The sequence below is a fragment of the Lissotriton vulgaris genome, chromosome 3_1 (assembly GCF_964263255.1).
Source record: "Lissotriton vulgaris chromosome 3_1, aLisVul1.2, whole genome shotgun sequence".
NCBI lineage: Eukaryota > Metazoa > Chordata > Amphibia > Caudata > Salamandridae > Lissotriton > Lissotriton vulgaris.
Window position 1 is genome coordinate 2,081,673,255 of NC_141689.1, and position 25,238 is coordinate 2,081,698,492.

The 25,238-nt window shown below is 46.2% G+C and overlaps 1 protein-coding gene and 1 pseudogene across 1 annotated transcript in view; one reads left to right on the top strand and one right to left on the bottom strand.

Annotated features, from left to right (window-relative positions):
• Nucleotides 1–25,238, bottom strand: part of PAICS (phosphoribosylaminoimidazole carboxylase and phosphoribosylaminoimidazolesuccinocarboxamide synthase) — a 450,256-nt gene that overhangs the window by 110,426 nt on the left and 314,592 nt on the right. The window contains exon 11 of the mRNA XM_086962612.1: nt 21,457–21,626. Coding sequence (XP_086818738.1) covers nt 21,457–21,626 — 170 coding nt within the window. The remainder of the gene's footprint in view (nt 1–21,456; nt 21,627–25,238) is intronic.
• On the top strand, nt 8,266–21,303 carry LOC147728827 (uncharacterized; annotated as a pseudogene).

Sequence of the window (25,238 nt, forward strand, 5' to 3'; positions counted from 1 at the left end):
CACAACCCACTGACCCAATGGTTAAAAATGTCAATGACCCTCTCCAGAGTCTTCTTCACCTGATTAGACTCTTGCTTGAGGAGAACTTTGCAAAAGTGAGGTGTGGGGTGAACTGAGGGCTAACTGATGCCTTCCCTGTTAACCAAGGTGTACGTCAGGGGTGTGTCCTCGCACCAACCCTTTTTCTCCTTTAAATTATCAATGGTACTACCTATCTAATGGGCTGTGTGAATGATTTCCCTTCCTTGGGAGGGGTAAAAATACCAGCATTCCTTTTTGAAGACAAGACGCTGCTGTTGTCCAAAACTAGGGGGGGCTGCAGAATTTGGTTACTAGTTTCAAAAATTTTGCGGAGATTTTGACCTTCAAATTAACACCACTAAGACCAAACACGTGGTGTACTCTAAGAAAGGTAGGATGAAAGGAACCATTAAGGTTGGTGCAGAGGCACTGGAAAGGGTTCAGGAGTTCAAGTACATGGACATCATGAGACTGGATCATAAAACCCGGAGATTTTAAAAAGTACTCTTATTTTGAAACATTGGACAGGTGCCATACAAATATTTGCAAACAAATTGACCTGGTGGCCTGTCCGCCCAGCTCTAGAAATGTACAATCCGGGGAGGGATTGCTGTTGTAGTAAAGAAGATGGTGGAGGAGAAAGTAAGCCGCCTTAGAGACCACAATGTATCGGTAGGGTGTTTGGCCAAGTGCATTCTTCTGCCAAAAGTCTGTTTGTGAGGTCGAAGAGTTCCTGGATTTTATATGACCGGCCCGGGCATGAGCCCTATACATACAATTTGGATATGGGTGCTTACCTGTAGCAGCCTTTCCTGTACAATGGAGGAAGACGAACCAGGAATCTGATTGTTGTCCATGCTGCCAAATTTCCTGCGAAAGTGACAAGCATGTACTGCTCTTTTGTCCCCTCTATGCGAAACATAGGTCCAAATGTATTGTCCCCATATGAAGATTTGTCTGTTTGAGGAGAGGCATATAGAATATGCAAAAGTGACACGACCTCGATTGTGACAGTGGCTGTCTCCAGATTTTTGTATGCAGCATAGATAATTAGAAGCAACGTGTTGAAATCCACACAAATTCAGGTTGCAAATGGCCCCTTGTGATTCCAGCCCATGGATTGATTTTATGGCTAGTTAACAATATTCATTGCTGTTCTCATGTTTGTTTGTATTGTGTTTTAAAAGTTCTTAACAGCTGTATTCTCTTTGATTATGAAACAATGTTTTGAAATAGCAATAAACAAAACAATACGACATTGTTGATGATTGCCTTATCACTGTGGGAGTGCGCTAAAACATCACTGTTCTCAAAAGGATGGACATATTGGAACAGTAACAATAATGCTTATATTTGCAGGAATATCTTCAGTGTATATTAGAAACAGAGGGCTGGTCTTACATTTACGCTATAAGAACTTTGAAAACAACGGCCATATTGATGTGACAACAGGATTGCGTTTGCTCATTAGACTGAAGCCAACAATGTAAAATTAAATCTCAATTTAAACAGAGTGGAATGGAGCTCACAGGATTAAGTGAAGATCGGACAGGGAGGCTGGGAGTTTGTAACTCAAGCACAATACAGAAGGACTAATTGAGAACTGGGAGTACACAACAACAGGGTGGAGAGAAAAATATGGCATATTGTTCTTAATCAGCACTTATACAGCACAGCATCTGTCATTGCTATCAAGGCACCTCACTTTATATGGAACTTGTCCCTTTCAGCTAATTATGACAGCAGGGTTCCTCAATCTCTTGGTCCGTGTAAGATTCTTATTTCTTCTATTCCAGTTCACTGGTATGTTCAGGGTCTGCATAGAGTGTTATGGCTTTCATCTGTGGTATCTGTAAGGTTCTTTGCAGCTTCAAAGTCTATATCCTCAAAGCGTGAGGATTTTATGGAGTATGAGGGATAAGGTGGTAATGCGTGCCTTACTTATAGGAAGAGACGTAATGAAGGGCCCTGCAGTCCCTGTTGTGGGGCTGAGCCTTGCATTCACACTGTGTTAAGTTGACATGAGCTTATTAGAAGTTTAAACACCATTTTTCCTTTCTGCTGCCTTTTTGCACACAGCACACATTATAATAAATATTTAGAGTCTAGCAGAGTGTTTTACTTCACACGAGAATAATATGTTTTTCTATATTAGCAGCCTTGCTTGGTGATCTTAGTCTGAACAGTGAGTGCAGAGGCCTTCAAGTTTATTTCAACACAGTGGTTGTTGTTCGGACTGACAGCGCACGTTCTAAACATAACATGTATGTAGCTGTGGCCCCCTATGATTTTGGCGCATTTATTAATGCACTGCGTAGGCATTCTCAGACACACTTGGAGAACGTTCGCATGGTGAGAGCTGGTGCAGAATCTGATGTGATCCATTTCTACTAATACCTGAGTTATGGGGCCGCCTTTGTAATCCCAAGAGACCTTCTGTAGATATAAAATAACCTACTAGCAAGGGAGGGTGAAATATAGGTATATTTTAAAGCTGTTTCCATTTAGCATTATAACATGCTTTTCTCCCTTTGTATTTTATGGAATAGTAACTATGCTGATAATCTTGTTGCTGATAATATGCCTGCTTATATTAGCTAAGATACTGCGCATGAGAACACGGCATTAGAAATAAACATTTCAAACTTGCACGTGTCTCCATTTACTCCCTGTTTTGGACTGGTATGATAGTATAACGAAAGAGTGTTCATGTGTTCCACATTGTCTGAGGTAATCTAAGTTATAGAACTTAGATTAGTTCTGGGTTGTCTAATCATTGGTGTTATGGAAGAGCCAATGAGACACTGATGCTAGTCTGGTAGTGGATGTTGGGTACTAAGGTGAGTTTTGGCCCAACCTAATTCACTTGAGGTTCCAAGTCTCTATGCACAGTTCTGTGTAAGAGCAGAATCCCTGCTACATGGCGCCCATACAATGGTGGTCTTATTACATGACGCTTGAGTAGTACTTCTATCAGTCCTTAGCCCCTTCACTATTGTTTCCAGATAACGATGGTGTCGGACAAACCTACCTATAGTTACATAGGTCTTTTCATGCTTGAATCTTTCAAAAAGGTTTCCTTCTGTATTACTACCCAGTTGTGCTACATTGTTTTACATTGTACCTCTTCTTCTCTGTGTCACTATGGCTAACGTTGACATACAGCAGCAGAATCGCATTGCGGTCCGCAATCATTTGCAGGCTTATAACGTTGGTTTGGAGGGCATGGCAGTAATTTTAGTGGTGAGTGCTGAGGTTGCTTACCCGTTTGAGATTTTCTACTCATGGGTGACGTTTCCTGCAGCAGATGCGGCTACTCAGGTTTTTAACACTTACACTCACACTGCCGTACCCTTGGAGTATGTTCCTTATAGGACACAGGAGATTCCGATTTCTGCATGGCAGCACCGTGTTTGGTTTGATGGCGCCCTTCCCCACAGTTTAACGGCAATTAGATTGGGTCCTTTGTCCATTCCAGGCGCTTCTTGGCCGGTTTTGGCTGGATTCACCCCGCATCCTCGTTCGGGGTTAGTCCCCTTTGCTGAATTACGGACCTTGTATAACTCTGCTATCAGTGTTATTTGGGCCTTAGTTCAATACATTACCCGCAATTTCCAGGGCGGGGTCCCTGGTGTTGCGGCCCTTCCAGCTGGACCGAGCAGAATGAAGCTTAGTCCAGTGATGGTAAATGCAGTTATGGGCAAGCGTCCCCAGGATAAGGATGATATGCCTTTTTGGCTTGCCGAGAAGTTTGACCGGCTGGAAGCAGTATTTCCTCATTCGACTCCCATAGAAAAACACAGGATTCTTACAATTAGTTTACCCAAGTACCTGGTATCAGAAACCGGTGACTGCAAGTCATGGGGTAGGATTTTTGCGGCAGTGTACACGAGGTGCTTCGGCACTCCGTCAATGGCTGTTCTTCCGACGGTCATTAAGCGTGTTCAGGACGAACACGGACCAGAGACTGCGGTTGAGTTGGGAATGAGACTCGTGGGCTCATTTGATGTAGTTTCCGATCTAGTCCTTTCTAATATAAAGGGAGATGCAGTGAACTTTCAAGTGGCTAACGCCTTACGCGAGGTCCCCGATGCCCACAAACCCCGACAGTTACCGAGAATTATTACAGCGGCTTATAAAACCATTGGCCGTAATAGTTTAGGTGTCAAGCCCTTTTCTACTAAAGATAAAAAACAAACTCAGGGTGCGAAGTTTGAAACAGACGTTCAAACCACAGCTCCAAAGAAAAATTGGAACAGAAATAAAAAACAGGGGAAACAGCAGCAGAAACAGGAGTCCCGTCCCCATCACCAGTGCCTGCGTCTACTGAGAGCTTTTATGATTTGCGCGACCACACTACGATTAAGTCGCCTGATTAATTTCAGGTTCCTGATCAACACTCTCCTCGCTCTTTACAGGACACATCGGCCTCTTCGTCCGGTGGTGGAAGCGGCAGCAGAGGTAGGGGTGGCCAGCAGAGTCGTGACCAGCCCGCCCGAAAGACGGAAAAGGCAAGCAGGACGATTCTTCACAGTAAAGACCCCAGTTTCAGAAAAATAAATTGCAGCTTTAACAGCGAGATATGCCACAGATAGTGAGAACGCAGCTTCTGAATCAGACATGGGCGCTGACGTTGATGGACAGCGCGGTGGAGATTACCATAGTACGAGAAGCCCTGCGTCTACTACTGAAGGTGACAGCGACTGATCAATATGTTATTGTGGAGACAGCTGATAGTAGAGTAGCTCCCCCTTATAGGCTTTTTGAATTTGTCCATTTAATTGAAGGTGACATACAACGTACCATAAAAGGGGTAGTTTGGGAAAATCTTACAACTACCTACGACATTTTGTTAGCTGAGGCTGACTGGCCCCTACCTTTTGTTCTCACTGCTTCGAGAGGGGAGGAGGTAATCCTCCCTCAAGTCAAGTCAAGTCAAAGGATTTATATAGCGCACTACATACCCGTAGGGTTTCAAGGCGCTTAGGAGGGGGAGGAGAATTACTTGTCAAAAATCCACATTTTAAGTTGCTTTCTGAATGCTAGGTGGTTCTGGGTAAGGCGAAGGTAAGCGGGGAGAGAGTTCCAAGTTTTAGCAGCCAGGTATGAAAAGGATCTGCCTCCCATGGTGGTCTTGTTGATGCGAGGTACAGTGGCGAGGGCTTGGCTGGAGGAGCGTAGTTGGCGGGAGGGGGTGTAGAAGGACAGTCGTGAGTTGAGGCATTCTGGGCCGATGTCGTAGAGTGATTTGTGTGCGTGGGTAAGCAGTCGGAAAGTGATTCTCTTATTGATGGGTAGCCAGTGGAGGTCTTTAAGGTGACCAGAGATGTGATCGTTGCGTGGGATGTCTAATATGAGTCTGGCTGAGGCGTTTTGGATTCGTTGGAGTTTCTTCTGGAGTTTTGCGGTAGTCCCTGCGTAGAGGGTGTTTCCGTAGTCCAGTCGGCTCGTGACCAGAGCGTGGGTGACTATTTTCCTTGTTTCGGAGGGGATCCAGCGAAATGTTTTTCTGAGCATGCGAAGAATGTTGAAGCAGGAAGAGGATACAGCGCTGACTTGTCTGTTCATTGAGAGTGAAGAGTCCAGGATGACGCCTAGGTTCCGTGCGTGGTCTGTCGGGATGGGTGCTTTTCCGAGGGCTTCCGGCCACCAGGAGTCGTCCCATGCAGAGGGGGATGTACCTAAGATGAGGACTTCTGTTTTGTCTGAGTTCAGTTTCAGACGGCTTTGTTTCATCCATTCGGCAACTTCTTTCATTCCTTCGTGTAGGTTGGTTTTGGCGGTGCTGGGGTCATTGGTGAGGGAAAGGATCAGTTGAGTGTCATCCGCGTACGAGATGATGTTGAGGTTGTGATGGCGTGCGATGGCCGCGAGGGGGCTCATGTATACGTTGAAGAGGGTGGGACTGAGTGAGGATCCTTGTGGTACGCCGCAGATGACTTCAGAGGCCTTGGATTTGAATGGTGGAAGGCGGACTCTCTGGGTTCTTCCGGTGAGGAACGAGGTGATCCATTCAAGTGCTTTTCCTTGGATTCCGATGTTTCTGAGGCGCTGTAGAAGGGTGCTGTGGCAGACTGTGTCGAAGGCTGCGGAGAGGTCGAGGAGGATGAGGGCGACTGTGTCTCCATTGTCCAGTAGAGTTCGAATGTCGTCTGTTGCTGCGATGAGGGCGGTCTCGGTGCTGTGTTTTGCTCGGAAGCCAGATTGTGAGGGGTCGAGGGATTTGTTGGTTTCGAGGAAGGCGGCGAGCTGGTTGTTGACAGCTTTCTCGATGACTTTGGCCGGGAAAGGGAGAAGCGAGATGGGGCGGTAATTTTTGAGTTCGGTGGGGTCCGCTGTGGGTTTTTTCAGAAGGGCGGTGAGTTCAGCGTGTTTCCAGTCTTCCGGGAAGGTGGCGGAGTTGAAGGAGCAGTTGATGACGTCTCGGAGGTGCGGTGCTATGACGGAGTCTGCTTTGTTGAAGATGTGGTGAGGACATGGGTCTGTGGGGGATCCTGAGTGGATGGAATTCATCAGGCGGATGGTGTCCTCAGTGGAGATTGGGTTCCAGTCGTTAAGGGTGTTCACGGGGGGAAGATGATCAGCAAATGGTAGGGTGGGTTGGTTTCCGGGTTGGTTGTCAAAGCTGTTGTGGATGTCTGCAATCTTGTTGTGGAAAAATGAGGCTAGGGAGTCGCAGAGGGTTTGAGAGGGGGTGATGTCGTTGGAGTTGGCCGAGGGATTGGAAAATTCCTTGACGATGTTGAAAAGTTCCTTGCTGTTGTGGGCGTTGTTGTCAAGTCGATCCTTGAATGCTGTTTTCTTGGCTTTTCGGATTAGTTGGTGGTGAGTGCGGGTGGCGTTTTTGAAGGCGTCCTTGGTGCTGGTGGTTGGGTCTTTTTTCCAGGCCTTTTCAAGGGAGCGGCAGAGTTTCTTGGACTTCTTGAGATCATCGTTGAACCATGAGGCCTTCTTGCTGCCAGGTTTGTTTTGACGTTTTTTCAGTGGTGCTAGGGTGTCAGCGGTGTTGGATAACCAAAGGGTGAGGTTGGCGGCGGCTTCGTTAGCATTAGAAGAGAGGGCTGGGGTGTTTTGAAGGAGCGATGCGGAGATCTGGTCGGTGGTGATCTTGTTCCAGTTTCTTTGCAGAGTTGCAAAGGAGCATGCGCTGAATTTTGCAGAAGAGTGGGCTAAGGCCCTTGCGCTGGCTTTGTACCGTACTCTCTGTGGTTGGGATAAATTTTCCCCACACCACAAGATTCCCTTACGGTCTATGCCACAGCCTCAACTTCAATATCCTATACGGCGTGAAGCAAAGGCTTCCGTTGCGGAAATCCTTGAACAATTCGAATATCAAGGAGTGATTGAAACTTGTGTGTCACCGATGAATAACCCACTTTTTACTGTGACCAAGCCTGACGGTTCGTACCGGTTGGTATTGGATTACTGGCATTTGAACTCACATTGCTCTACCTATGCAGTACAGAATACCCACAGCTCTGCTTTGGTGGATGGTCTTGTGCACAAAGGGTTTAAAACCACACTTGACATATCCAACGTTTTTTTTGCCCACAATTTATCTGGTCTGAGTTCCCAATGGACCAGTTTTACAAGTGGCGGCAAACAACGCCAATTTAAACGCCTGGCCATGGGCTATAAGAATAGTCCGGGTATGTTTGCTGGCCGCATTGTCTCTTTTTTGGAGAGAGTGGACCCAGATGCGTGTTCGTATGTGGATGACATCTATCTCACAGACGACGAAATTTGGGCGCATCTGTGATGCGTTGACCGCATCATTTGCAATTTTGCGGACTTCGGTTACAAATTCAACTTTGCAAAGTCTCACATTGCAGAGTACACAGTGTTGTTCTTGGGCTATGAGCTCAATAATGAAGGTCGAGGATTGGCTCCTCACTTCTTGGAGAAATGCGCACAGCTGCGCACTCCTACAACACTGAAAAAATTACAGTCTTTGCTGGGATTTTTGAATTTCGGACGTACATATATTCCCGAATATGCCCAGCGTATCGAGCCATTGTATGCCTTGATACAATCTACTTTCAGGCTGGTCCTCTAGAATCTAAATTCTTACTGACTCTTGATAACCACACCAACCTGGTGATAAGAATCATCCCTGGGGCGGTGGGTTTCACATACCTTACTTAAAATGAAGGTGACACAGTACCTATCGCTTACAAGTCTCACTTGTACACTTTGGCTGAAATGCGGTTTTTCACTGTGGAAAATTTTTTGACAGCAGTGCAAATGGCGGTTCTTAAGGAACGTGCACTGTCGCAGGGAAAACGCATGTTGGTTGTTACCCCGTATCCTGAACTAGAGGCAGTGACGAAAGCCAGTGTACCTAATTCTAAAGCTTTGCACCCACGGTGGATACAATGGGCTGCATAATTGACATCTCCGGATGTCACATTCATTTTTGATGCCTCCTTGCAGTCACAAGAGTTTTTGCAGTATGAATTTGTTCATCCTGCTCTGTTAACCATGCGGCCTTTGGAGGATTTCCATTGTATCCTTTACACTGATGGTTCAGCGCAAGTTGCGCATGGGTCTAAGCACGCATACGTCTCAGCTTGCGCCATTGTGGTAAGTACCATGGTGAATGATGAGTTCAAGTCCGATGTCGTACATACGCAGACATTAGGGTACTGTACCACACAATTGGCAGAGCTCCGTGCTCTGATGCTTGCATTGGAGTACGCTGATCCTAGTGTGACTACTCTTATTGTGAGTGACTCTTACTACTGTGTCCAGTCTTACAATGAAAATCTGTTCTTTTGGATTCAGAATGATTTTCGTGATTCCAAGGGTAGCACAATAAAACATAAAATGATCTGGGTCCGAGTGGCTGAACTTAAAGAGCAGCTGCCACTCGTGTATGTAATTCATACTCTTGGTCATCAACGTGTGGGAGTTCACGCTGTTGGCAATAGTTTTGCAGATGAGGCCGCAAAAACAGCAGTTTCGACATATTTGGTTGCAGCAGTTACACGTTCCAAAAGTAAGATTGATGATGACATCTTGGCGGCGGTTGCCGCTACTGAGAGGGGAAGTAAATATCCTAAGGGGTTCCCTTCAAAGTATTCTTATCATTTAAGTCCTGATAAAGTTCCTTATGTGAAAATATTGGACGTTGGTGAAAGAATAATTCCCAACGCGGACAGCAGGTCCACACTGATTACAGCTGCCCACGAGGGTGTTGCTTTTGCGCATGATGGCGTTTCGGCTACTGTTTCTCAGTTACAACAACGTTTCTGGTGGCGGGGGCTGTACAAACAGACGTGTGATTATGTCCTTTAATGTGACATTTGCCAACAGATCAAGCCTTCGACTGCTACGCGTCCGCCCCAGACACAGTTGTACATTTCTAATAGACCACTTGCTTGTGTTTATTCAGATCACTGCGGTCCTTTTTCCTCTGATACTGCGTATAAGTATATCTTAGTAGCAGTTGATTCTTGCACACGCTTTGTTTGGGTGTGGCCACATCGCAGCACTGATTCGCGAACTGTCATAAGAGACTTGCGTCTCTTTTTAGGAATTTTTGCCTGTGGCACCTTCCATTCGGATCAAGGTCCTACTTTTGCTCTCTAAGGTGTACAAGGATGCCATGAGTTTGTTGGGGGTCCAAGTCAAGTTTACGTCTCCATACAGACCTGAGGGTAATAGTGTTGTGGAACGAATGAACCGAGATTTAAAGCAGTCTTTGACAGCTAGGGTTATAGGTACTGGCAGGAACTGGCTGGCCCATCTCAATAGCATACAACGTACACTTAATAATCTCCCTAGAAGGTCTCTGGGTGGGCGAACCCCATACAAAATGCTCTTTGGTATCAAAATGTTCGTCCCGGACCTTGAAGGTCTAGACCAGGCGGCGGTTGCTGCCCCCTTTGACGTAGATGAACATTGTCATGTTTTACAGAATCTACAGGAGACGAGAGACAGTCTTGCAAAGGAACACTTGCCCTCCACATATAATGCTGCATTGCAGATTCCGGTAGTTGGCTGTCTACCCAGAGTTGCAGAACTGGTTCGAGAGAAGATCGAAAACAAGAAAGAATTTGGTCCCTCATATCGAGCTCCTGTTCCTGTACTTGGAGTGCAGGGCACAAGAACAGTCATTTTACCATCACTTCCAGGTCGTAAAGAAAAAAGGTACATCTCCATTGACAATGTCAAACTACACAGAGTGGCCGATTCTTCTTAGTATGACTCCAGCGGTCTCCTGCCATTTTTTTTTAGACATTCAGTTTTGGCCCCGGCTTCTAATACCAGGCCTGTCATTGCCCTCGAGATGCCTGCAGTTTCCAGTCCTTTATTGAGTTCTCCACCTGATGCTCATCTTGATGAGATTGAATATACTTACCCCACAGACTTATTAATGCCTGATTTGCAAACTTGTTTGGCTACGGAGTCCAGATTTTCATTTGACACTGACTCTAACACATCGAAGACCCCTTCAAAAATTTCTTCTTTTGCAGCATGGTTTAAAAAACATTTTTTGATTCCTCCTTGACCTACATTTGGTTGGTGCTTTTTTCAATTTACCTGTTCATGTCCATTGGATTTGTGGTGTATTTTTTCCATCTTGTCAACGGACACTATGTTGAAGAAAGAACATGTATTCGACACATTAATGGAACATTGGCACCCCATTCCTCATCGCATAGATTGAAGAGGGACCTGGCTTTTGTTAATATTAGTGCTTGGCCCGTCTTAGATGGGATTGTGTGGGATGCTATTAGATTTCAAATCCACGGACCCACAGAGGTTATTAACCTCATAGATGCTATTAAACATTCCTCCCCAGTGCTGCGCTGTCCATTGGAACTAGTGCTGAATGGACGTCCAATGGTCGTGCGCAGCACTGGGGAGGTAGTGCTGCCGTCGGCCAATGCACCGAGGCAGCACTTAAGGGGTTGATGTCCCTAATGTTCTAAGGGTTTCTATGGGTGATGTGATTAAACAAAATATACGTTCTGATGATTGGGATGTTCAGGCCGTAGAAGCTTTGTTTTCTGATTTGAAATATTATGCTGCCTTTGATGCTGAAGATTTGTATTTAGATTCCGCATATTATGGTGATTTGTTTTGTTATCAACACTTTGGCAATCACTACCTGCATAAGGCTAACACCAGGAGGAATATGGTTAATTATACACAATGGGAACATTGTCCCACTCCTGTTGAAGGCAGCTCCCCTTCTCTTTTAAAGAGGTTCACTGACTTGACTGATTTTAATCAGTCAAATCGCAATGCATTTTACTTAAAAATGACAGAGAAGTCCACTTCCAAGGTTAGACTTACCCACACGAAAATATTGTATTCAAAGTCCTTTCTAGACCAATTGGCTGTTGGGGGCTATGAACTGTGGAAGGATACTATTGATCCTAAATCTGTTTGGGGTTCTAAAAGTTGGCAAGTGCAAGGCACTGAGGCTATGCATTGTGCATGTCTCATCCCGAACCATATGTTGTTTTTGAATTCTACAATTTCACAAACGACTTCCTTTGGATTGGCTACTACTAAAAAATTAAATGGTCCTTCTTTTCCTGAATTAGAGGAATACTCCGGTTGGGATAATAATACCAATTTTTCAATTAAAGAATTACAGACGCTGTTACTAAATTCTACCTTTAATATATCCAGTTTCGATCTTAAGTGTTGGTTGCTGTGGCACAAAAGTGCAGATTCTTGCCAACATCGTTTTCTAGGTTTGGCTCCAGGCTACACACAGGTTAGGGTGGATCCCCGTTTTGAGAGTGGCCATTCTGTGACTACCTATTCTGTAGGCAAATTATGTCAGAGTTGTCTCAAACATTCCACTGTAGCGTCAGTTAAGCTACATTTATCTAAATTGACTGACGATGTTGATCTGAATGATTTTGTCAAGGGCCCGGCTTCCGGCAGATCCAAAAGGTGGATTTATGCTATCTACAAGGAAGTTTGGAAACTATCCCAGATTGAGGCTGCTTCCCGCATTGGATCAATAGATCAAGCAAATTTAGAAAAGGTGCTAGCAGTTGTAGATAACAGCATTAACACGCTTTCTTCCCGCATTTACACATTAGATAATATTGTTTCATCTGTTGTTGATATTGTGCAAGATGATGTGTCTGTTTTGTACCATGGTGAAAAACAATTGCGTTCTATTATGCAGTTTGCCTGGACTTTGCAGACATTGAAATCAGGAAAAGTGCCATGGCACTACATGAATACTTCATCGTTGTTTGCCCCTTTTAATTTGACTGAAAAGCAACGTTTATCTTTCCCTCTACTCAAGTTCGAGGCCTGCATGAAGTACTACGCACTAGGTAGATATGAACCTCTGGGCACCGATTATTTTCATGCAGCTTGGTCACTGCTATTTACCTATAGGTGCCTTAGGGAGGGATCATACCCACATTCACATTACTAACAAACGTTAGTTCTGTAGTAGGGGATCTCTGTGTATAGTCATAATCTAGTGAATAGTCCCGCCCATGTGCGTGGACCCCGGCAATCAAAAATAATCTCTTAAGTTGTCAAATCATGCAGAACTGCAAAGACACTTAAGAGAGAATTTAAAGACAAATAATGCAGCCTATCTCCACAGGCTACACTGTCCAGTACTTCAACTAGAAATTCCACCAAACCACACCACACAAAACACAGCCTGCCCAGTTTCTTCCATAGAGAAACTTGCCTCTACAAGTAAAAGACTCTGGAATGATAGAGAGAAAGGCATGGACAGACAAGCCCCATGGGCTGCCATTATGTGGCTTAAATAGGATACTGTGCCTTTAAGAGAACTTTCCAGAACTTCTCCCAGTATCCCAGAATGCACAGCAGGTCCCTTTTACTTTCAGTTCTTTTTTCCGGCTCCTGCTAACAGGACCCTGGCATTGAGCTCTCCCTTTGTCAAGGGTTTATATTGGATTTGTGTTCACTTTTTGATAAAAGTGTTTGCAGTTTACAGTTCTTGGTGTTTCCCTTCATTCCTGTGTGTTTGATCAGGCTTTTTAGGGCTCTAAAATGCCTGCTCTTTTCGACAAATGCCCAGCATGTGGAAGGAAGAAGTCCAAGACTGATCCACACGACATCTGCATTATCTGTCTCCCTGAAGCACATGTCCCTGAAGAATGTGACATCTGCCAGCAACTCTCAGCACGGACCCTGAGGGAAAGGCTGAAGATTAGCCTTCAAGGCCTGGAGGAGAGACGACTGCAGGCTGCAGGTGGGTCTGAGGAGGCTGGGAAGGTTCCCTCTGCCTCTGCTGAGGCCTCTGGGGGGCTCCCCAGAGGCAGGAAGACCAGCAAACAGTCCCGGTCTCCGTCGGCGTCGATTGCATCGACGACGGCGTCGAGAGGGATGACGGCGGTGTGTTCCCCATCTCCCCGGGGCTCCGGGTCGAGACGGCGTGAAGATTCGATGTCGAAGAGCCTGGGTAGGCCGCCGTCGAAACCACAGTCGACGGCGTCTTCGTCGTCGTCGTCGACGTCAGCGTCGAGCTATTGGCGTCGAAGGAAAAGCGACAGGCATCGGTGCTTGCCGTCGAGGCGACACCGCCGTTCGCCGTCGAGAAGACTGTCGGCGTCGAGGGATCCTCGACGTCGAGGACCTTGAGAAAGCAGACGGCATCAAGGAGGAGTCGACGCTCGTCGTCGAATGGAACGGTCGACGTCACGGAGGCGGCGTTCGGCGTCGAGGAAGAAGAGGTCGACGTCGCAGAGGCGACGTTCGACGCCGGAGTCGCGGAGGCTACATTCGACACCGAAAAAGCGACGCTCGGAGTCGAAGAGGAAGAGATCGGCTTCTAGGAGTTGTTCCTACTCTCCTAAGCGGCGCAGAAGGAGTTCTGGCGCCAGAAGTCACGCTGAGTCTGGTGGAGGGTGCCGGAGACGGCGATCGCCTACTGGAGGGGCTGGTTCGCAGTTCCCTCCTCCGAAGAAGTCACCGGGCTCGGTGTACTTGGTGGTATATACACTACCTCGGCCGAAGGCTCCCCCTCCCCCTGTCCCTAAGGAGGATCCTCCTGTCAACCCTCCTCTTCCACCACTTCCTCCCTCAGGACAACCACCACCGCCGCTTCCACCGCATGGGCCCGCCCCTCGGTCGGAGATCCCTCCTGTTCCTCCACCAAGGTCGGCGTCACTGCCTCCTCTTCCTACACCACCTAAGGGGACTCCTAGACCAAGACCCCAGGATAGGCCACGGAAGACACCTCCACGGAAACCGGCGGAGCGCCCACGAACTGGGAGGTCGCGCTCTCGCTCCAGGAGGAGGGAACGGTCACACAACAGGTCATCCATGCGGTCGAGATGCACAGGAGGCACAGGTCTCGCTCCCATTCGAGGTCCTCAGGGACCAGGGACTACTCTCTGACATTGTCGGGGTCACCGGACACAAGGGTGTCACCGGTTGATGATCTGGTGGCGTTTCACGATGTCCTGTTAAGAGGCGCAGCAAAATTGGGCATCTCGTTGACGGTGCCCACGCCAAAGACATCAGTAATTTTCGAGACACTGCACCAGAAACACCTGTCTCGTCCACTATTGCCACTGGTGCCGGGCTTGGAGGAACCGGCCATGGACCTTTTTCTCACCCCGGCGGTGACTAAGGCGGCCCCCTCAAGACTACAGAAAAAATACCGGGCTCCCGATTCTGATCCGGCTTTTCTAAGGGTGGAACCTCCTCCAGATTCTGTGATAGTGACGGCGGCTCGCAAACAGCATGCTACCACCCCGTCATCCACAGTCCCCCCAGACAAAGAGTCTAGATGGATGGATTCGGTTGGAAGGAAGGTGTGTGGAACATCGGCGACCTCCATGAAGGTTGCGAGTGCCACAGCTTTGTTGGGACGCTATGACCGTGCCCTCTGGGACTCCCTCCAGCAGTTTGTGGAACACCTGCCTCGTGAAAAGAGGGAAGATTTCCAGGAGGTGTTAAATGAGGGGATGCTGGTGGCGAATCAGATTATCAGCACTGCAGCAGATTCGTCCCTCTTAGCGGCGCATGGCTTTTGCCATGGGATTAACCAGCGACGACATGCCTGTCTCCGCCTTACGTCACTGAAACCTGACGCACAGCAAAGGGTTGCCAATCTTCCATTCTCTGGCGAAACCCTGTTTGGGAAACATGCAGATGATGAAATGGCCCGCATGAAGGCGGAGGCCGAAACACTCACGGCTGTGGGTCTGGAGAAGCCCAAAGAGATGAAGAAATCGTACCGCCCGTTCCAAAGACGGTTTGGTGGACAGGGCAGAGGGTGTGGCCAAGCTTCGGGACAGCAACAGCAACAACAGCAGTTCCGAAGGCCGTTCCAGAAGCGCCCGAAGGGCAGAGGCGGCCAATAGTCGGCACCAGTGACCAAAGGCCCGGCCGGGTCTAGGCCCTGAGCGCTTACTTCCCCCGGATCCGTTACCCACTCCGGTAGGGGGAAGCATTACATTTTTTCTGGCAGAGTGGAGAAAAATTACTCCGGACAAGTGGGTGCTGAATATTGTTTGCAATGGCTACAATCTTCGGTTCACCAGCCCGCCTCCAGCGATTCCACCGGTCAGCTCGCAGTTTCAGCTGCGCGAGCTTCAAGCGGAGGCCGATATCCTGTTAAGGAAAAGGGCGATAGAAGACGTGCCAATAGACGGCACCAGCGACCAAAGGCCCGGCCGGGTCTAGGCCCTGAGCGCTTACTTCCCCCGGATCCGTTACCCACTCCGGTAGGGGGAAGCATTCAATTTTTTCTGGCAGAGTGGAGAAAAATTACTCCGGACAAGTGGGTGCTGAATATTGTTTGCAATGGCTACAGTCTTCGGTTCACCAGCCCGCCTCCAGCGATTCCACCGGTCAGCTCGCAGTTTCAGCTGCGCGAGCTTCAAGCGAAGGCCGATATCCTGTTAAGGAAAAGGGCGATAGAAGACGTACCTCTGTCTCAGAGAGGAAGAGGTCTGTACTCACGGTTCTTTCTGGTTCGCAAGAAGGACAAGAACGAGTTCAGGCCCATTCTGGACTTGCGACAAGCAAACAAGTGGATTCGCAGAGAGAAGTTTCGCATGCTGTTGTTGCATCAGATTTATCCTCAGTTGCAACAGGGAGACTGGCTATGTGCTATAGACCTACAGGATGCGTACTTTCATGTGCCCATTGCACACAAACACAGGAAGTTCCTGCGATTCCAAGTCGGCGCCAATCATTATCAATACACAGTACTCCCATTCGGACTAAAGTCTGCGCCGAGAACGTTCTCGAAGTGCATGGCGGTGGTAGCAGCACACCTGAGGAAGAACAAGGTGTTTGTCTACCCGTACCTGGACGATTGGTTGATCAAGGCCTCCTCCTTCTCGGAAGCTCGAGCACACTTCCAGAAGACGTGAGTTCTCTTGAACAAGCTGGGGTTGCACATCAACATGTCCAAGTCTGTCCCGACTCTGGTCCAATGCATACAGTACTTGGGAGCCCCCATCAATACGCTGTCAGCAAGCGTGTCTCCTTTGGAGGAGCAACGATTATCACTCCTTCGAAAGGCTAAGGCTCTTATGACCACTCCATCTACAACAGTGAGGACGGTGTCTTCTCTACTGGGATCGATGGCCTCTTGTATCTTCCTGACGCCACACGCACGACTGCACATGAGACCATTGCAGGAGTGCTTGGAGGACCAGTGGGATCAGAGGAAAGGATCTTGGGACGACAAGATACGAGACCTTCCACTCGGGCCTCCTATGCTTACAAGTAGAAGAGGTTCTGTATCTGGTGCAAGTCCAAGAACTATGACCCTACGACGTGCAAGGAAGACGTCATCCTTCCTTACCTACTACATTTGGCGCAGTCTAGACTTAATGTTCATTCCATTAAGGTTCATCTTGCTGCATTGACTGCCTACATGAAATGCCCTTCACAGACTTCCTTATTCCAGATCCCTGTGATCAAAGATTTTTTGGAAGGCTTGAAGAAAGTGTTCCCTCCTGTCAGGCTTCCTTCGCCTTCATGGGAATTGAATGTGGTGCTGTCCAGATTGATGAAGGAGCCTTTTGAACCTATTCATAGGGCTTCGTTGCAGCACCTGTCCTGGAAGGCGGCGTTCCTCGTGGCCATTACATCGGCCCGCAGGGTGAGTGAAATTCAGGCGTTGTGTTGCCAAGAACCTTACACTGTATTTCATGCTGCTAAGGTTGTTATGCGTACTCACCCTAAATTTCTTCCCAAGGTTATTTCTGATTTTCATGTCAACCAGACCATAACGTTGCCTAGGTTTTTTCGGAATCCTTCATCTCCAGCGGAAAGGTCTCTACATTCCCTCGATGTTAGGAGGGTGTTGAAATTTTATTTGGATAAAACCAAAGATATTCGTAGGTCAGACCAATTATTTGTCAATTATGGATCGGTCAGGACGGGTCTTGCTACCTCGAAGCAGTCCATCTCTAGGTGGATTGTGTCCTGCATACAGTTGTGTTACCAAAAAGCTAATAAGACCTTAGGCGTTAAACCTAAGGCTCATTCCACCAGGGGAAAAGCTGCCACGACAGCTTTACTCCGTAATGTTCCGATTGCAGAGATCTGCAAGGCGGCCACTTGTAAGTCAGTTCATACCTTTGCTAAGCATTACTGTCTGGACACTGATGCCAGGGCAGATGCTCAGGTTGGGCAGGCTTCGCTGCGGAATTTGTTCGCACAATAGTGGTGTTAATTTTCTTCTCTCCACCGCCGCTTTGGTGTGGGGATGGGCTTGCCATTCTATTCACTAGATTATGACTATACACAGAGATCCCCTACTACAGAAGGAGTAGTTTCTGTCCTGTAACTCCAGTTCTGTAGTAGGGGTATCTCCGTTATAGTCATAAGCGCCCACCCTCCTCCCCGGTGGAGAAAGATATTCATATAAGGAATGCTACAGGTCTGGCGTGCTACGCCTTCAAAAAGAACTGAAAGTAAAAGGGACCTGCTGTGCATTCTGGGATACTGGGAGAAGTTCTGGAAAGTTCTCTTAAAGGCACAGTATCCTATTTAAGCCACATAATGGCAGCCTATGGGGCTTGTCTGTCCATGCCTTTCTCTCTATCATTCCAGAGTCTTTTACTGGTAGAGGCAAGTTTCTCTATGGAAGAAACTGGAAAGGCTGTGTTATGTGTGGTGTGGTTTGGTGGAATTTCTAGTTGAAGTACTGGACAGTGTAGCCTGTGGAGATAGGCTGCATTATTTGTCTTTAAATTCTCTCTTAAGTGTCTTTGCAGTTCTGCATGATTTGACAACTTAAGAGATTATTTTTGATTGCCGAGGTCCACGCACATGGGCGGGACTATTCACTAGATTATGACTATACACAGAGATACCCCTACTACAGAACTGGAGTTACAGGACAGAAACTACTCCTTATTTACTTTTAAATAATGAGGATTGTTGTGGGATGGTAGCCGGCATTCCTTACGTGGTTACAGTCAGTGAACGTGTAGTCTTCTGTAAAAACGTTATGTTTCCTTCCCCACATGGGAAGCTCAATGTTTCCATCTGGCTGTCGATTCCGACCTTGAAAGCAGAGTTCAACATAATGAGTTGCATAAGAGCTCTATTGTCTCAGAAAGAAGTCGCCCTCACATCTGCTCGTGAAACATTTGTCCCTCACGTGGCAAACACCCGCACAGAGGTGCATGCTTTATTGAATACGGATTTGCCCTTGCATTCCGGTGAATTAATTCACACTATCTTTAATGCGTCCTCCACCACAGGGCTGGCTCTCTTTTTTAAAGTTGTTAGCAGTGGCCTTGTGACTTCTTTTCAAACTATATTTGGTGTGTGCCCGGCATTTTTTCATTCGATTTTTTCCAGCCTGTTTTGTGGATTTCCCTTAATGCTCGCTCTGGTTGCAGGCGTACGTCTGTTGTTTTGTTTATTTCAAAATGGATGCTCGTCATGTGTTGCGAGGAGATCTGTCACGGCTGCTGCTGCTCCGCAACCAAATGCTTGAAGAGCGCTGCTTCTTGCTACATTGAGTGCAGCGTATGGATTATCGTTTCTATTTTCCTTTTTAACATGCATCCAGCCTGTCTTTTATTGCCTGAGTTGCGATTTCGACTGGGCCCTGGATTTGTGTCTCTGCAATATGGTGTCTCCCAACGCGGATTATGATCAACTAATGAGCCCCTTAGTTGCTCATGAATTGCTTTGTTCTGGTGGAGGGATTATGGCATTTGCAGCAATGCATGGAGTCCTGGGACATTGGAATGTGTTCGCAGCAGCGCATGATTTCTTGGCATGCAGTTACATTGAAGAAGACCCGAGTTGTCCTCTGATGGTGCTAGAGGCTCCGGTTATTGAGGAACATGTATGTTCCTTCCCATTGCTAAATTGGACGGCTGAAATGTTTTCAGATGAGAACAATGACTTCCTATTGGAGGCTGTTGCAACAAACTTTGCATATACATTGTTGGAGCGAGATGTGTTATTGCTTCTCTCTCTTCCATGACCGAGGTCACATGTTGGACATATTTTTTTTCTCTCGTCTTCATTTTTTTCCACCCAGGCCTATTGACTTCCCTATGCTTATGAATACAATTGCTTGATTTGAAGTACTTTCTATTTTTGGAGTTTACTCCTGTTTTTTCACGTGTGGCATTTTGAACTTGGTTCTGACTAGTGTTCTTAAACACAGCTTTCCTAATTTGCCCCCGTGCTCAAATAAAGGGAGAGTGTCGTGGGGCTGAGCCTTGCATTCACACTGTGTTAAGTAGACATGAGCTTATTAGAAGTTTAAACGCCAATTTTCCTTTCTGCTGCCTTGTTGCCCATGGCACACATTATAATAAATGTTTAAAGTCTATCAGAGTGTTTTGCTTCACACGAGAATAATATGTTTTTCTATATTAGCAGCGTTGCTTGGTAAGCTTAGTCTGAACAGTGAGTGTCGAGGCCTTCAAGGTTATTTCAACACAGTGGTTGTTGTTCGGACTGATCAGCGCACGTTCTAGACATAACATATATGCAGCTGTGGCCACCTCTGATTTTGGCGCGTTTAACAATGCACTGCGTAGGCATGCTCAGACAGACTTGGAGAACATTCGCATGCTGAGAGCTGGTGCAGAATCTGATGTGATCCATTTCTGCTAGTACCAGAGGTATGGGGCAGCCTTTGTAATCCCAAGACTGTAGATATAAAATAAACTATTAGCAAGGGAGGGTGAAATATAGGTATATTTTAAACCTGTTTCCATTTAGCATTATAACATGCTTTCTCCCTTTGTATTTAATGGAATAGTAACTATGCTGATAATCGTGTTGCTGATAATATGTCTGCTTGTATTAGCTAAGATACTGCGCATGAGAACACAGTATTAGAAATAAACATTTCAAACTTGCACGTGTCTCCATTTACTCCCTGTTTTGGACTGTAATGATAGTATAACGAAAGAGTGTTCATGTGTTCCACATTGCCTGAGGTAATCTAAGTTCAATGTTCTGGGTTGTCTAATCATTGGTGTTATGGAAGAGCCAATGAGACACTGATGCTAGTCTGGTAGGGGATGTTGGGTACTAAGGTGAGCTTTGGCACAACCTAATTCACTGAGGTTCCAAGTCTCTATGCACAGTTCTGTGTAGAAGCTGAATCCCTGCTACATCCCTGTGGCGCCGGATGCTTGCACTCGTCAGGCGGCTGCCACTCAACCCAAGACCTATGAATTTTTCTGAGATTGGGGAGTCTTGGGGTCCCTTGCGGCTTTCTGCGAGGGAAACAGGGGACCATTTAGCATTATGCCACTGCATACAGTCCTGACCTGTATCCCTTGCCCTATTATGTGCAGTCTGGATCTCTGAATGTTTAAGTATATCGATGTTTAAGATGTACGATATTATGAGACACCAGCCCACAGAAGAGACAAAAAAGTTAAATATTTTCAAGAGGGAAGTCAGGTGAGTGTCTTCTAGATATGGATTTACTCTTGTAGAGGAAGAACTCCCGAGGGAAAGTAGATTGAAGCTAAATGGTTAATAATCTAGGCTACTTCTGACGTATTGCAGGTGACTGATAAATGTCAGAGGTTATATGGTATGGAAAAGCAGCAGTTTGTTGATGAGGACAATTTGTTTTTAAATCTAATCTTCGGATCACTTGAATTTTCCTATACCTTTTACTTTTTGAATCCAAGGTTTCTAAGGTAACCAAATGGAAGTATGCAGCGCTACCTGAATTCCAATAACCTAAACTGTTCATGATCAATAATTTAGGGTAAGATTGTGAAAGACCCTCATGGTGTGGGACTCAGCAGTGACAATCGCCTGTTCATGATTCCAGAACATCAATGTGCCTTGATTTGAAAACCGAGGATGTTTGAGAAGTTCTCTTTTATACCACCTTAAATAAAATAATGCTTCTCAACACAAGTACAAGGAAACATTGCAAATATTTCAAATGCTTTTCCTTTCATACATTGACTAATTTGCATTCAAATACAGAAGGCATCAACTGACCTGCAGATGTGGACTGCGCAATGCTGAACGTGTCCAGCCGCAGCTATGAGAATTCTTCTTCTGGTTGCAGAACGTCGTTTCTAAAATATGATGGGTCATACCTTCTCTGTTTAGTACACAATTGTTTGGAACGTTTTCAACAATCTTTTTCTTTACTGGAATCAATGATTCTGTGAACATAACCAGCATAAAAATCAGATTTTTTAAGAGTTTAAGTTCTACACAGACGTACAAGAGGCATAAGATGCAAAGGAGAGACTCAATAAAGATAGGTTAATTTTGTTTCCTTGATTCACTTCATGGACTGCATGTCAGCTCTGGTTGTCAACGTTTGTGCATGTTTCGTGGGCCCTACAGTTGCTGTCTAATGCGAACTGACACTGGAGGGACAAGGTGTCAGCTCTTGTGATAGCTTGTTGGTCCTTTGATATCTATACTTAAACATCTGTAACCTGTGTAAGGAACTTCCTATTATACTACTGCCAGATAAGGGTCACTTGGTTAGACATACCTTATATCTTACAGACACAGGATGTTGTTTATTTATTTTGTTTTGGAGTTTCGAAAAGGGCTACACGTCAGAGCGCAGGAACATAAATTAAACAAGCATTTGCAATGCAATAGGTCTTGCATTAGAAAGTTTGAGCTACTGGTATTGTAAATGACACATTTTTTATTTATGTGTTGGTTTTGAAAATAGCGAAATTAATAGCTTTGTCATTTACAATGCCAATAGTTATAACTTTCGCAAATGTGACACCTATAGCATTTGTAATGCAATATGTGTTGTATTTACGTGACTTAAATGTATTGATATTACAAATAACAATGGCTTTTAATTTTTAAAAATAATTAATACTTAAATACAAGTTATTGCAATTTATAATGGCAATAGCTTAAACTTTTGTAAATAACTTTTGTGAAGATTATGTTCAGCGTATTTTATTGTGACGAAAATCCAAGAACAGAAGTGAAATATTAACATCTTTTTGTGACATTTGTAATAAAGCTTGAAACATCGAGAGAACATATTTGAACCAGTTGTTGTTGAATGGTTGCACAGATTGATGCTGTGGTGGCGCTGAGTGATGTTGTGGTGGCGACAAGTGATGCCGTGGCGTTCAGTGATGCTGTAGTAGCGCATAGTGATGTTGTGGTGCCCCTGAGTGATGCTGTGGTGGTGCTGAGTAATGCTGTGGTGATGCGATAGATAGATAGAGTGAGTGCGATAGATAGAAAGAGTGAGGGCGATAGATAGATAGAGGGAGGGCGATAGATAGATAGAGGGAGGGCGATAGATAGATAGAGGGAGGGAGGGCGATAGAGAGATAGATAGATAGATAGATAGATAGATAGATAGAGTGAGTGAGGGCGATAGATAGATAGATAGATAGATAGATAGATAGATAGAGTGATGGCGATAGATAGAGTGAGTGCAATAGATAGACAGATAGAGTGAGGGCGATATATAGATAGAAAGATAGAGTGAGGGCGATAGATAGATAGATAGATGTGTGTGTGGTTGTGTGTGTGGTTGTGGTTGTGTGTGTGTGGTTGTGTGTGTGGGGTTGTGTGTTGTGTTTGGGGTTGTGTGTGTGGTTGTGTCTGTTGTGTTTCGAGTTGTGTGTGTGGTTGTGGGATTGTGTGTTTGGTTGTGTGGTTGAGTGTGCTTGTGTGTGTGCTTGTGTGTGTGGTTGTGTGGTTGTGTTTGGTTGTGTGGTGTGTGTGGGGGGGTTGTGTGTGTGTGGGGTTGTATGTGTGTGGGGTTGTGTGTGGGGGGTTGTGTGTGGTTGTGGTTGTGTGTGTGGGGGGTTGTGTGTGTTGTGTTTGGGGTTGTGTGTGTGTTTGTGGGGTTGTGTGTGTGGTTGTGTGGTCGAGTGTGGTTGTATGTGCTTGTGTGTGTGCTTGTGGTTGTGTGTGTGTGGTTGTGTTTGGTTGTGTGTGTGTGGTTGTGTGTGTGTTTGGGGTTGTGTGTGTGGGGGTGTGGGAGTGCTGTGTGTGTGGGGGGGTTGTGTGTGGGGTGTGTGTGTGGGGGGGGGTTGTGTGTGAGGGGTTGTGTGTGTGGGGGTGTGGAGTTGTGTGTGTGGGGGGTTGTGTGTGGCTATGAGAGTACAATACACTTTGTTTAACCAGCAAAACTACTGAGCTGTGAACTGTCACAAGAAGGCACTAGTGCACCCACCCACCTTCAAGAGGAATAGGTTAAGACCCATGACATGCAACTAGTCAAGAATGTGGACCTGTGCTCTCAGTGCAACAAGTCAGTGGCACCACACCCAAGATAATTCAGCTCGATCCAACAAAGCAGCACGGGACCTCTGTGCCCAGATGCAATGTGCCACTCGGACCGATAGTACAAGGATGATGCCACCACTGTGAAAACTGAATCCAGCTAAAAGTGTGTAACTGGGGAATGTTGTGTAACCAGCCACATCCATCCTCCCTAAAGTAACCAGAATCACCTATTTAAAATGAGATGATCCCTTGATGTGAACAAGATGGAAAGAAGAAATAAGTGGCCTTCCAGGGAAACTCCCAGTAGCCAGCATTTAGAACCTGGGGATTTGCAACCATTTCGGTAGACTGATGTTCGTAAAGCTAAGGTCTTATGTTTTTATCCCCATTTGTTCAATTATGTGAAATATGTTCCAAAATAAGCAATGAACAAATTAGAAAAGCTAATAGCTAATATGTTTTTTGTTTATGTCCCCATGTGCACTGTCTCTGTAAATGTTTCCTTGCAGAATAGGTAATGATTAACGCTGATACTTATGAGAACTATATTACAAGTGTGGCATTTAAAACAAGCGATTTGCCGAATATCACACATTTTGGTGAAGACAGTCAGCCGGCACTAGGTAGGTCTCCCCTTCAGGAGGGACAGGAGAGGGGAGGGGAGGGGAGCAAGCCCTCTTGAAGTGTCATCGGCCGGGCTCACAACGCATTTTCATTAACCACAACATGTGGAAGAGTCATTGTGGCAGGAAAGGGAAGCAACAGGTCGTACTGAGCTCCCCCGAGGGCGGGGGGGGGGGGGAGAGGAAAGGGAAAGCCAGACGCAGAGAGATCAGGGGGAAAAGTGGGCAGAAGGTGAGGCAGGGAGAGGAGCCAGGAGAGTGATTATGACTGGGAAAAGAGAAAACGGAGGCGGAAACAAAAGACAACTTGGGGGAAGGTGGTGGAACCATTGAAGGAGGAGGAGAACATGAGAATGAAAGAGAAAAAAAGGGAGCAAGAAAACAAGGAGAAAAAAAGGGAAAAAGATAAAAAGAAACGAAGAGCCTAGAAACACTTCTGTTTTGGCAACGCGCTACCGAAAAAACTGAACCAAGCATTCCGGTGGAACGGGGGGGAGGGGAGGAGTATAAAGGGGGTAATAAGCAAAGTGGGGAAGAAAAGCTGAGAAGACAAGTTCAGACAAGTGTGTGAGCGAGAGAAGAAAAAAAGCAGACTAAGAAAATGAAAAGGGAAAACGTGAGAGAAAGGAGAGTAAGAGGCAACCTAAAAGAGGAGAGAAAAGTGAAAGGAGACTAAAGGAAGAGTGAGAAAAGGACAAGGCAAGATGAATGAGTAAGAAAAGAGGAAAGGAGAGAAGAGCGCTAGAAAAGCGAAGAGGTAGAGAATTAGGGAAAGAGCAAAAAGTAGCAGCAACAGGAACAAGCAGGAAGTGGGATAAGGGAGGGTGTGGCACATGGTGAGCACTTTCGCAGCCACTTTGATGTTCTCAGTGGCTGCGCAGCTCACTGAGAACATCAAAGCTGCCGCGAAAGTCCTCCCAAATC